A 13771-nucleotide genomic window follows, 5' to 3' on the forward strand; every position below is an offset into this window, starting at 1 on the left:
CAGGAGATTGCTTACAAATTATCGTTGCAGGAAAACAGACTCAATTTAGGTAAAATTAAGTAAACTTATCACCAATTTAAAATGTAATTACTAATTCAGGTAGCAGAAAGCAAAAAGGCAAATATTAAAATAAATTTCCTCCTTTCCCAGGCTCATGACTTCATTCCAGATTCATCTTTCCCCCTCCCTCCCCCCCTTGCTATTGACATAGGTTACATGCAGCCCCTTCAGTGAAGCAATGGGCTCCAGGGTGTAAGGGTGTTATGGTCAGTACATAAGAAAATCTCTCTGCCACTCCTTCCTTCTCACACTTCTCTGGCATGGATTCTCCATGGGCTGCAGTTCCTTCACAAAATATCCAACTGCTCCAGCATGGTATGTTAAATAAGCTGCTATCTGAATACTGATTCTGGCACCATGGAGCACCTCCTCCCTCACCTTCTTTTCTGACCTCTGTTCATACTGCTGGTTTTCACTCTTTTTTTCCCCCCTACTCCTCTGCATGTGTGGTGGGTTTTGCTCTGTCTTAAGTATGTTTTCACAGAGGCACCATCAGCTTTGTTGATTGGTTCAGCTTTGGCCTACATTGGGTCCATTAGCAAGGCAGCTGGAATCAGCTGTGTCCAGCACAGGGCAGCACCATACCCACTACCACAACCTTAAGAATCAAAGGACAAACAAATAATGCAGATGTTATCATGTGAGTCTACCATAGACCTAGCCAGGACAATGATGCCAATGAATTATTCTTTGAGGAACTAATGGATGCTTCCAAATTATCTGTCCTTGTCTTTATGAGAGACTTCAACTTGCCAGAAATTAACTGGGACCATCACACATCTGGTACAAACAGGACCAGAAGATTCCTAAGAAATCTGGATGACAACTATATGGAACAGGTCCTAAGGGAACTGACTCAGAAAGATGCCCTCCTTGACGTACTGCTTGTCAACAGAGTAGAACTCATGAGCATAGTGGAGATTGGCAGCTGTCTTGGCTACAGCAACCACAAAGAGATCGATTTTAAAATCTCTGTTGACAGGAGAAAAGGTCCATCAAACCTCAACTCTGGACATAAAGAGAGCAGACTTCAGGTTGCTCAGGGAATTAGTAAATAAGGTCCCCTGGGAAAATGTTTTTGCAGGTGCTGGGGTCCATCAGTGCTGGTCACTTTTTAAACACCACCTGTTAAAAGCACAGGAGCAGGTGAGTCCCCAATGTTGGAAGTCAAGCAGGCAAGGCACAAGACCGGCTTGGCTGAACAAAAATCTTCTCTTGGAAATAAGGCCAAAAAGAAGGGTATGGCCCGTGGAAGCAAGGTCAGGGGACATGTGAAGAATACAGAGATGCTGCTCACCACTATTAGGAGAAAATCTGTATAGTCAAAGCTCAACTGGAGTTGAGCTCTTCAAAGAGCTGGCTGTCATTGCAAAACCTCTCAAGGATTTTTGAGCAGTTTGGGATTCTGGAGAAGTCCCAGCTGACTGGAAGCTGGTGAATGTTGTCCCAATTTTCAAGAAGGTCAAGAAGGAGGTTGCGGAAATGTCATGGGTTGTAAGATAAGTATGTATTCTATTTGCCATCTGTTAGAGGTGGGGCAGTTACTTTCTGTTAATTGGGCAGTTTTGTTTATCACTTTCACAAACCAATCCTCCCTCCAAGAAGATATCTTCTGTTAATAGGCCATTGAGTCTCACTGCATGACTGATAAAATTACATCATCCCATTGTGAGATGGTCTGCCCAGGGGGAGGAACCAAGCATTCCTACCTGGATATAATCTGAGATTTTAGAACACCAGAGCAGCTGTTTCCCACTGTCTTCTCCACTGGACTCCCAGAGGAAGACCAGGCCCATCTACACTACCACTGGACCTTCAAAGGAAAACTACACCCTTCTACAGGATCATTGCTTCAACAGAAAACAGAACCACACCTGTCACTCCAGGAGGACAGCAGCCACCATTTAATAGGACTGCTACCAACACCCTGACCCACAGGGTGTCAGGTCATATTCTGACTCTGCCAGTAGTTTTTTTGTTTGTTCATATTATTGCATTTGTATTTTTTAGTTTTTCTAGTAAAGAACTGTTATTCCTATTCCCATATCTGTGCCTGAGAGCCTTTTAATTTCAAAATTATAACAATTCAGAGGGAGGAGGTTTACATTTTCCATTTCAGGGGAGGCTCCTGCCTTCCTTAAGCAGACACCTGTCTTTTCAAACCAAGACAGGAAACTACAGGCCTGTTAGTCTCACTTAGGTGCCTAGTAAAGTTATGGAGAAGATGATTCTGGGAATTATTGAAAAAACACCTGAAAGACAACACAGTCATTGGTCACAGCCAGCATGGCTTTATGAAAGTCCTACTTGTAAAACTCGATTTCCTTTTATGATGAGGTAACCCAGCTAGCTGATCAAGGGAAGCCACTTGATGTAATTTTTTTGGAGTTCAGCCCAGCTTTGGATAGTGTCTCTGACAAGATCCTTCTGGACAAAATGTCCAGCCCACAGCTGGATAAACACATCATGCAATGGGTGACCAACTGGCTCATGGGTCAGGCACAAAGGCTTATAGTGAATGGGATGACATCAGACTGGTGACCTGTGTCTAGTGGGGTTCCACAGGGTTCCATCCTCATCCCTGTGCTCTTCAACATCTACATAAATGACTTGTATGCAGGAGTGGAAGGTATACCAAACAAGTTCACAGATGACACAAAACTGGAGGAGGCCTCCACTCCCTCAAAGGCAGAGATACCTTGACAAATTAGAGGACTGGGCAATCACCAACCATATAAAGTTCAACAAGGGAAAGTGCCAGATTCTGCACCTGGGATGGGCCAACCCTGGATGTAAGGACAGACTGATGAATGAGATGCTGGAAAGCAGTGCCATGGAAAGGGACCTGGGGGTCCTGGTTGATGGAAAGTTTATCATGAGTCAGCTGTGTGTCCTGGCACCCAGGAGGGCCAACCATGTCCTGGGGTGTATTAGGCACAACAGTGCCAGCCAGTCAAAGGAGGTGATTGTCTCACTCTGCTCTGCACTGGTATGACCTTACCTTAAATACTGTGTGCAGTTTTGGGCACTGCAATCTAAGAAAGATATTAAGCTATTAGAGAGCGTCCAGAGGAGGGCAGCAAAGATGGTGAAGGGCCTTGAGGGGAAGCCGTATGAGGAGCAGCTGAGGTAATTTGGTCTGTTCAGCCAGGATAAGAGGAGACTGAGGACAGACCTCATCACAGTCTCCAACTTCCTTGTGAGGGAAAGAGGAGGGGCAGGCACTGATCTCTGTGGTGACCAGTGACAGGACCCAAGGAAAGGGCCTGAAGCTGTGTCAGGGGAGGTTTAGGTTGGATATGAGAAACAGGTTCCTCACCCAGAGAGTGGTTGGGCACTAGAACAGGGTCCCCAAGGAAGTGGTCATACCACCAAGCCTTACAGAGTTCAAGAAGTATTTGGACAATACTCTCAGGCACATGGTATGACTCTTGGGGATAGTCCTGTGCAGGGCCAGGAGTTGGACTCGATGATCCTTGTCTGTCCTGTTCAACTCATCATATCCTGTAATTCTGGGAATGCAGTGTCACACAAGCAAGAAAGTTGCACGACCTTTCAAATTAAGAATGAGGAAAAGTGATCTATAGCATAAATTCAGCCTATACTTTGTCAAGAAGTCAAGAATAGAAGTGTCTATCTGATTTGATGTGATTGATGGAGAGGGGGTAAAATTGATAGATCTTAACAGAAAAAGCACAGTTGTCAGATGATTCTAAAGGAGAAAAAAAACATTTCCCAGCTTGAGTTATTAGAAAGGAGAAGGAATCATTTGTGATTCTTAGATTCTCTTTGAATATCTTTTTAAAAGAGAATTATTGCATGTAAGTTAAAACTCTTTTAGTTTTTAAATAAAAATATAAATACACATAAAACTATAAATATTGCTCCTAATGACTCAAGCTATAGTATTAAGCCCTTTATATCATGTTAAAACATGATATATTTCTTTTTCTTAAATATATACTAAGCATAATTCATAACTGTGGCAGAAGTCTTAGTTCAGAAATATAGTGCTTAAAAATGTAATGCAGCTTAATGCATGCTTTTGTTTGTTTTTCTTACATGTAGCTCTTTTATCCTCTCCCCCACCCCCCCAAGCATTAACCTCTGCAGTCTAGTGCATACATGAGAATCTTTATATCCGTTAAAATAAACAAGCAACTATATGGGTCAAGCTTTCCCCCAAACACATTTCAGAAGAAAATATGACCAAACTGTATCTTAAACCCTGCAAAATAAGGGTATAAACAGAAATAAAAAGTAAAAGGAAAGATTTCTGCATGCTAGAGAACAGCAAAATTATATTAAACATAAGAAATGCTGGTGTTTTATATATACATTTAAAATTTTGTTTAAAATTACTATTATGTTAACCACAGTCCATTGTGATAAAAATATTAGGCAGACATCTGATCTTACTTTTAAAATGTCTATTTTTCCATTAAAAAATAACATCAAAACCTTCCAAGTTGGCAATTTTTACACAAAACCCCGTGTAGGTAGCAGTTGGTTTATGGACTCCCAATTTTTTCAATGAAAATTTCTTATTTTTCTGTTGGATAAACACCTCTTTTCTGAAAAATATAATAGTATATCTAATTTTGCACAGAAAACAGACAGCACTAAGTTTTTCACCTTGTAAATATCACACAGTTATTCTAGCTCCCCACTCTCTGCATTTCATCTATTTAGAATGCCTGGTATTCGGAAATTTATTTTACCAAAATCTTTGCCCACCTGAATTGATTTAGGGGATGAACAAAAATCTTCAAAACTACTTTATAGAGATACAGTTGGGATGGAATAAATAAAGCATATCCACACTATTTTCATTAGTATCCAGTGAAAGGACAAAAGGCAATGGGCACAAATTGAATTGCAGGAAATTCTGCTTAAACATAAGAAATTTTTTTTTTTTTTTTTTTTAACTCTAGGGCTGGTTGAGCACTGAAACAGTTTGCCCAGTAAGTTTGTGGAGTCCCTACCTTTAGAGAAATTCAAAACCCAACTGTACATGGGCTTGGGCAACCTGCTGTAGCTGACACTGCTTTGTGCTGCAGGTGCGTGTGTGTGGACTAGACAATTGCCAGAGGTGCCTTTCAACTAAATGACATTTTGTCTTTTTCAGTTTGTGCCCATTGCTCATGGCCCTGTTACTGGGCACTGCTGAGAAGAGCCTGGCTTTGTCTTTACTGCCTCCCATCAGGTATTTATACACATTGATAAGATACCTTGTTGCAGATGATAGATAAATATAATTGTTCATAAATAATACATCGGGATGAGAACAGTTCTCCCAGCTAGCCGGACAATGCCCCTGCCTTTGGATGGGTCCTGGGGTGAAATGGACTGTTCCATCCCACCCCCCAAAAGATGTAATGTATGGTTCATCCCACACCTCTGTACCCTCCCCTAAAACATTAGTGCATGTAACCCCATTGGATATGACTCATCCCAACCCACCTCAAAGCCCCCCTGATAAGGAGGCTTCGAGGGGCCACGCGGTCTCTTGGAACTTCCCCTCCCTTGGAGCTTCCCCTCTCCTAAACCCTCCTTTTGTCTCTCCCTTCCCCCACCCTCTCAGGCCCAGCCACGTGCTGCACCTGGGAGCACGAGGCAGAACCTTCTGTACCCCAAATAAACCTCTTTCCCCAAGAGCAAACTTCAGAGATCTCTGCCTCCATTCATCAACACCGTGCTGGAGCGTGGTATTTTCTACAATACCTGTGTTGCAGGATTACTGATTTCTATCTCAGCCACACCCACACCTGTGACTGGTATGGATCCCATTGACCTGGACCCCAAATTATGGATTTGCTTTCTGTCTTGACCTTGGACCTGTCTTGCCCCTAGGGACCTACCCAATGATCAGTGGACTGTGTCTGATCCTGGTTGTCCTCACTAGACCTGAGTCTGATTTGTGGACTGACTTCCTGGCTGGACCTTGCACCTGTGTTATCACCACAAATTTGTCTGATGATCTGGACTCTTGTTTGAATCTGAGTACCATCTCCAGATCTGCCCTGCTCACTTCACTTGTATACTGCAGGACTAGGCCCAGGCTGGTGAGGTCTCTGCTGTGTATACCATGGTACTCAACTCCCAACTCCCCATTCCTTAAGGAGAAGACAGCCCTTGCTGTTCCCTGACAGGAAGACAGTTTTTAAAGCCTTGCTAAAGTCAATATAGACATAATCCTCTGCTCTCTCTTCATCCATGGAGCCATTCACCTCATTTAAAGACTATTGGGTTGGTTAAACATGATTTCCCCTTTGTAAATACATGCTGACAACTCCCAATAATTTTCTTGTCCTTCATAGGTAGGCTTTGGCTTTCCTAACATCATTCCTGAACAGTCAGACAGTCTATATAAAGAGTCTATAGACAGACCCTACATTCCTCCTGGGTTCCCTGACATTGCTTCCACCTCTTGTATACTTTATATGTTTGAGCTTTGTAAGGAGTTCCTTGTTCATCCATGCAGGCCTCCTTCTACCTTTGCTTGACTTCCTGTATGTTGGGATGGACCATTCTTAAACTTCAAGGTGTTCCTTGAAAAATAAACCAGCTCTTCTGGACCCCTTTGCCCTGTAGGACTGTCTCCCATGGGATTATTCCAAGCAGAGCCCAGCAGTGGCCCAAGTCTTCTCTGCTCAAGTCCAGGGGTTTGATGCATCAGTTCTTGCCAGGAGGAGGACATCAACAAAAAGCTGAACCTAATCACAAGTTCTTCTATAATTTTTTTATATGTGCTGAATAAAGAGATGAACATGAACAGCAGAATTTGAAATTCAAAGCTCCTATTACTTTTTTTTCCCCATCTTTTGATAAAATAACCCAAAACCACCAAGAAGTGTCTGTTCTGAAGAATTTAATATTTTACTTTTTTAATCAATTTTTCAAATTTATGAGTTTTTAGATATGTCTAGTGATATCAGACTCCAGTGATATCAACTGCTGAACTGACAAACCTTTATTTTTCCCAAGAGAAGTTAAACAATTTCCATTAGAGATTCAACTTTGCCACATAAATGCAGACAGGTAAGGTTCCAAGAACTAGAATTATGAAAAAGTAGTTTCATATAACACTATACCTCTGTTTCTGCTGCATGGGTTGCTGTCTCATAGCCATATATTGCATGTCCTCTTGTAGCCGATTAAGGGGAGAATCTGGTTTGACACGAATCCCATAATAATGGTATTTAGAGTTCCCCCTTCATGAAAGAACAAAAATAACATTGTTTCTTTAGTATATACATCACACGTTAACATTTGCCTTTACTGGAAAACAGTACATAGAAGTTAGGCTTGTCTTTCCTCTCACTCTGGTATAAAACTGATATAACTCCACCAGCTTCTGAAAATCAGTTCACTTAAACAATATTTTCCAGCACTTTACTGTTGGGCTTCATTTAAATAGAATAAGGTAAATTTAAAAAAAAAAAACAACTAAATTACTTATGCAGTAATGGTGAATAAAATAATTACATAAATGAGGTATGCTTGTGAGTGAGGGTTTGTGCATGTTTCACTAATCAACTTCAGTCCTGGTCAACTGGAAAGAAATAACAGAATTGGGCTGTGTTCATGTTTATGTGAGTGTCTATATGGGTGCTGGTAAAGGCAATGCCCTATGTTAGCTTCTGTGGTTAGCTGTGTTAGTGTCATGTGTGTGTTTGTCGGCATCTTTGGAACACATGTTCAGTCTCGCTACTATCTGGAGCTGCAAATGGAAACAGCAGTAGCTGCATTCATTGGACTGAGATGGAAGATATCTGGGTCATAAACTTTCACACAGAATCTGACTATAGCAGACCAGGAGTCCCAAGTCCTGAAGTCTGCTTGATTTGGCAACTCCCTTAACAGAAAGGCTTTAAATATTTTTATTTGCTTATTTTCTTGCTTGTTTTTAACATATGAGCTTCATGTTCATGATTATTATTGATATTTTTGTGTTAAACTTTAAAATTTTAACACAAACCTGGTTCCCAGTCTTCTGGTCCGTAATCCCATGAAAATTGACCGTATGAGTTTTCCAAAGGAGGCAGCATTGACTGGATCTAACTTGTGCTCCTGACAATGACGTAAGTAATGGTTGTAAAGGGTACTTCTGGGGAGACTCACTCCTTCTGCAGTTTCATAGTTGTCTAAAAGCCATTGGAGCTATGTCAAATATGAAAGAGTGAACATATATAAATTCAGTATTACTCTACTGAAAACCCCCACTTAATTGTACAACATAGAACTGATCTTTTTTAGACCACTCAAGGCCTGTTTAATACATTGACTTTGAGCAAATATAATCTCTTTAAATAACTTTCAATGCTAGATATGCCATGATGTCTTAGTTTTGGAATTTTTTTTTAGGTTTACAAGGAAATAACAACTCATGGCACCTGTGAGCTCAGATAGCTTCACTTCTAAAAATATTTTAGATTCAGTACCATACATTAACATTTGATTAAGTTATTTGTGCTTTTGAGAAAAATTGCTGGAACTCCAAAGAAATAAAATAACTAATGCAATTTATATTAATTGTATGTAAAAAAAACCCCTAATAGAACTAAGTTAACAAATTTTTAATTCTGGAATGATATACTATTTCTCTTCACATGGAATTAAAAAAATACAAATAAAAAACCCCAGTATTACATTTAACTGAATAGGGTTTATTGTCTTCCAAATACAAAGAAGAAACTATCAAATATAAGGTAAAAAGCAATGTAGATGACATGAAAAATAACTTGTATAGCTATAAAGCATCATGGGCCAAATCCCTTTCTGTTGTAGCCTGTTTGCTTCCGACTTCTAAGAGGAACAGAATTAACTTTTTTTTTCCTGTGTAATCTATTGCAGAATTTTGGTGAGTAATTTTGGAAGCATTTAGGCAAGCAGTTTCTAATACATGACTGTACCTCTGTATATAACAAATAGTAACTAACATAGATTCACAGAATATTCTGAGTTGGAATGGACCCATGAGGATCAAGTTCAACTCTTAAGTAAATGGACCATACAGAGAATTGAACCCACAATTTTGGTGTTAATGGCACCATGCTCTAACCAACTGAGCTAGTATCAGGGTCATGCACACTAAACTCAAGCAAAATGGTCATTTTAGTGACATTTACCAGTATAAGAGATCAAAAAAATAAAATGGAAATATTTTTATAGTTTTTATTTATCAGCAGTCCTGACTAATGGGGGAGGTCCCACTTGACTAGAAGTTAGCAAACCTATAAGGAGGGCCAGAAGGAGGATCCAGGGAACTACAGGCCTGTCAGTCTGACATCAGCACCAGGGAACATTATGGAGCAGATAATCTTGAGTGCCATCCCATGGTACGTACAGGACACCAAGGGGATCAGGCCCAGTCAGCATTGGTTTAGGAAAGGCAGGTCCTGCTTGACTAACTTGGTCTCCTTCTATGACAAGGTGACACACTTAGTGGATGAAGGAAAGGCTGTGGATGTTGTCTACTTGAACTTTAGTAAGGCCTTTGACAGTGTTTCCCAGTGCATTCTCCTGAAGTAGTTGTCTGCTTATGGCTTGGACAGGCATACTGTTTGCTGGGTAAAAATGATGGATAGATGGGCCAAAGAGTGGTAGTGAATGGAATTACATCCATTTGGTGGCTGGTCACAAGTGGTGCTTCCCAGGGCTCAGTATTGGGACCTGTTCTGATTAATATCTTTATCAATGGTCTCGACAAGGGGATTGAGTGCACCCTCAGTAAGTTTGCAGATGACACCAAGTTGGGTGGGAGTGTTAATCTGCTGGAGGGTAGGAAGGCTCTGCAGAGCTTGTATGAGGTTAAGCAAGGTGAAGTGCATGGTCCTGCACTTGGGTCACAACAACCCCATGCAGCACTACAGGCTTGGGTAAAAGTGGCTGGAAAACTGCTGGTCAGAATAGGATCTGAGTGTGCTGGTTGACAGCTGACTGAAAAAGCCAGTGTGTGCTCACATGGTCAAAAAGGCTGATGGCATCCTGGCTTGTATCAGCAATAATTTGGCCAGCACGGCTAGGGGAGTGATTAGCCCCCCTGTACTCAGCAGCTATGAGGCTAAACCTCTAATCCTGCGTTCAGTTTTGGGCCACTCATTACAAGAAAGACACTGAGGTTCTAGAGTGTGTCCAAAGAAGAGCAATGAAGCTGGTGAAGAGTCTGGAGCACAAGTCCTATGAAGAGCAGCTGAAGAATCTAGGGTTGTTTAGCCTGGAGAAAAGGAGGCTCAGAGGGGACCTTATCACTCTCTTTACAACTACCTGAAAGGAGCTTGTAGTGATGTAGAAGTCAGCCTCTTCTCATAAGTAGCAAGCAGTAGGACAAGAATAAACGGAAATATAGGAAAATTTTCTTCAATTAAAAGGTTGTCAAGCATTGGAACAAGCTGTCCAGTGAAGTGGTTGAGTCACCAACCCTGGATGTGTTTAAAAGACATGTAGCTGTGTCACTTAGGGACATTGTTTAGTGGTGGACTTGGCAGTGTTATCAGTTGGACTCAATGATCTTAGAGGTCTTTTCCAACCTAAATGATCCTATGATTCTATATTTAACTTATGAGGTTTCAGATTTTTGAGGATATTTTACTTAGCTTACCCTTTCTTTCCCCATGGTTTCATATCCTTGGAATTTCCCTTCAATTTCCACTTGAATTTCCAAATTTTGTTTTTGTCTTGCATTTACTAATTACTTAAGAAAGTTATTATGCCAAAATGAATTAGAATGAGCATCCAAATTTTCCAGGTTCACAAATCTTACAAAAAGTCTGAACTTAGTTTGAGAATCCAATAAATCCCCAAACCATGGATTTGGTTTTGGCATTTGGAACAAAGTTTTATTCCAGTATGCTGGACCCTCATACAATTGTTTAATTCATTCCACTTTAGACCACCAAAGTAATTAACATGACCAAGATATGTGTTTAAAGTACAGTAATATATATAATAATGTGACATTGAATATGCTACTCTGCAGGGCTACTTACTAATAGATCACTGAACTAATGCTGTTCTAGTAATGTTCCATATAACCTGTCATTTACAGAACAAGAATATCAATATTTTAGTGCCTATTACTCTTGAAATAAGTTTCCACTCTGACCCTTCTTTATTGCAGGACTATTAGTAAAAATTAGATTATAATGAATATATTGGACATACGGTTCTGTTTAAGTCAGTTGTGAGCAATTTACTGAACACAATACATGAAAAATGAAAAAAAAAATTAGGAAAACATTTACTCGTGACCTTTCAAATAACATCTTCATGTTTACTTTCTTACAGAAAACATAACCAGAACTATCACTCTTAGGATTTTAAACAAGAGCTCTGTGTAAAGATGCAGGAAAAGCATGATCTAGCTGTTTGCAAGATGGATGTAGATAATGTTGTGCTTTAAATAAACATTAACAAGTGCAGTTCATCATACTTATATCAACTTTTAGGTATAAATGTAATCCTAACATTCACAATTTTTTATTAACTTGAGCATTTACGATTCTGAAACAAAGCCTAGGAAAAAATATTTTAAACTTTTACCATAACATGAGTGTATTATCAAAACCATTTCACTTTATCTTAATTATAACCTTCAAACATATAATTTAAGCTATAGCAATTAGTTTTTGGAATATGAGCAATTTGTTTTATCTCACAAAGAAAAAAATTACTGATAAAACCCCCAAATTATTTTCAATTTAACTTTTAAATATAGTATTAGATTTTTCCCAGATTAATTATAATTTATTAGGATTCATTTCAGTGCATTTTATTAATGATTTGTATTTGACAGATATTCTTTCAACCACAGCTTGGCGTTAGCCAACAATGGGAAAGCAAAACCCAAGATAGGTACAAAGTAAGGATATTTCCTCCAGGGTGAAAATATTTCAATTAAAAAAAGTTGACATGATTATTTGGCAGGTTACAGCCTTCAAAGAAGAATGTCAATAGCTGAATGCCATGTAAAAAAAATAAATAATCTGCAGACATTATAACATTATTGCAAACAGACTTAAATACATTTTTGTATTTACAGAAATCTAATTCTAAACTTGAAATGTCTCCACTGACTTGTTGATTTATAATATTAACAATATTGGAATGGCATGAAATGGTTTATGCAGAATGGGTAAATTGACTTCAATGGAACTCCAATATTTAAAAATCACTAGATTATAAATTAGTCAACTCAATCACATACAGAAAGAAATCAGGAAAGGAAATAAAATAAAAGATTTTTTTTTTTAATGTTAAAATAAACAGGCATTGTAGCAGCATGGGGTTTAGATGGTGGTTGCTGCTACCTATATTCCCCAGTAAGCATCTCCTGTGGAAAAGCCACTTGGGTAAGCATTCAGACAAAGCAGTCAAGTCCTCACACCCCACACTCACCACAGCAAGCTCAGTGAAGAGAGGCAGTAGGGCCTTTTATATGGTCAGTTCCAGCGAGGTTTATTTGAACAAGTCAAAGGAGAACCAGAAACAAAAGACAAACCATGTGCTCTGCACAAGGTTTAAGTAGGGGAGGGTACAGGGACGGTACAAAGGACAGGGCAAAGGGGATTGGCTTCCAGGGAAGATAAGGCCAGCCACCAGGGATACCCCAACCAATGAGGAAACAGGGAAAGGAGAAACCAGGGGAAGTTGGGACATGGGGAAAGGAACTGGGATGGATCACTGTTAAGCAAGAGTCCATGAGGAAGACCTTTCTGTCTGCCCAGGTGGGGAAAGACTCTATGGTAAGTCTCTCCAAGAAAGGACTCTGGGGATTTCCCTGAGGGGGAAGGAATCAGGGGCTTCCACAAGGTATTAATTAAGGCAAAAAAATGCCACCTTAAGGAAGAAGATAGGATTAAAACCATATTTTCTGCCCTTATTTGAGTCATAATTCAATAAAAGTTTCTAAGAAAGGGAAAATATCCAGTGTTTGATCTGGGTTCCATTAATTTCTTCCAAAATGACTGAGGCTAGGAAAGAGCATTTATTACAGCAAGACACCTGGAGGTCTTTTTTTCCCCACAGAATCCACAATAGATCCTCTATTTGTCTTTCATGAGTTTTCAAAATACCTCAAAACAGTTAAGAAACATCAGAATAAGACAACCATAACAGACATGCAAATCTCCTTATTAGAAAGATATTTTCATAAAATCATAGAATAGTTTGGGTTGGAAGGGACCTTTAAAGGTCATCAAGTCCAATTCCTCTTCAGTGATTAGGGACATTTTCAACAGGGTCAGTGTCCTGGGTTGTAAGATAAGCTTGTATTCCATTTGCCATCTGTTGAAGGCAAAGCGGTTGGACAGGTTCTTGTTATCTCTCTCAGAGACAATGGTTTGCCCCGTAGAGGCAATGGTTTGTTTATACACCATTGACTGATTCAATGCAGGGCTGGTAAATGTAACACCGTGAGGGGTCCCACCCAGAGGGGGGAAGCCAAGCACTCTATTGTTGTTTAAAGGGGTAGCTTTTTGGGGAGAGGAGGCAGCTCTCTGGGCGGGACTCCGAGAGAAGCAGCTCGCTCTCCCTTCGTGGGATTCCCAGAGAAGCAGCTCTCTCTCTCTCTCTCTTCGCGGGATTCCCAGAGAAGCAGCTCTCTCTCTCTCTCTCTCTTCGGCGGCACTCGCAGCGAAGCAGCCGGCACGCGCTGACGCGACGGCAGCGGAGCTCAGAGGCAACTCCGGCACAGAGGAAGACCGGCCCC

At 40.3% G+C, this 13771-nt stretch overlaps 1 protein-coding gene across 1 annotated transcript in view; it reads right to left on the bottom strand.

Annotated features, from left to right (window-relative positions):
- The window catches only part of LOC146763004 (transcription factor RFX3-like), a 293397-nt gene that overhangs the window by 95422 nt on the left and 184204 nt on the right, over positions 1-13771 (bottom strand). Inside the window, exons 6-7 of the mRNA XM_085571343.1 lie at positions 8042-8223; positions 7155-7274 (exon numbers count right to left, since the gene is read on the bottom strand). Of these exons, the coding sequence (XP_085427469.1) occupies positions 7155-7274; positions 8042-8223 (302 nt within the window). The remainder of the gene's footprint in view (positions 1-7154; positions 7275-8041; positions 8224-13771) is intronic.

This window comes from Lonchura striata, chromosome W (assembly GCF_050655825.1).
Source record: "Lonchura striata isolate lonStrDom1 chromosome W, ASM5065582v1, whole genome shotgun sequence".
In the NCBI taxonomy this organism is placed as follows: Eukaryota; Metazoa; Chordata; class Aves; order Passeriformes; family Estrildidae; genus Lonchura; species Lonchura striata.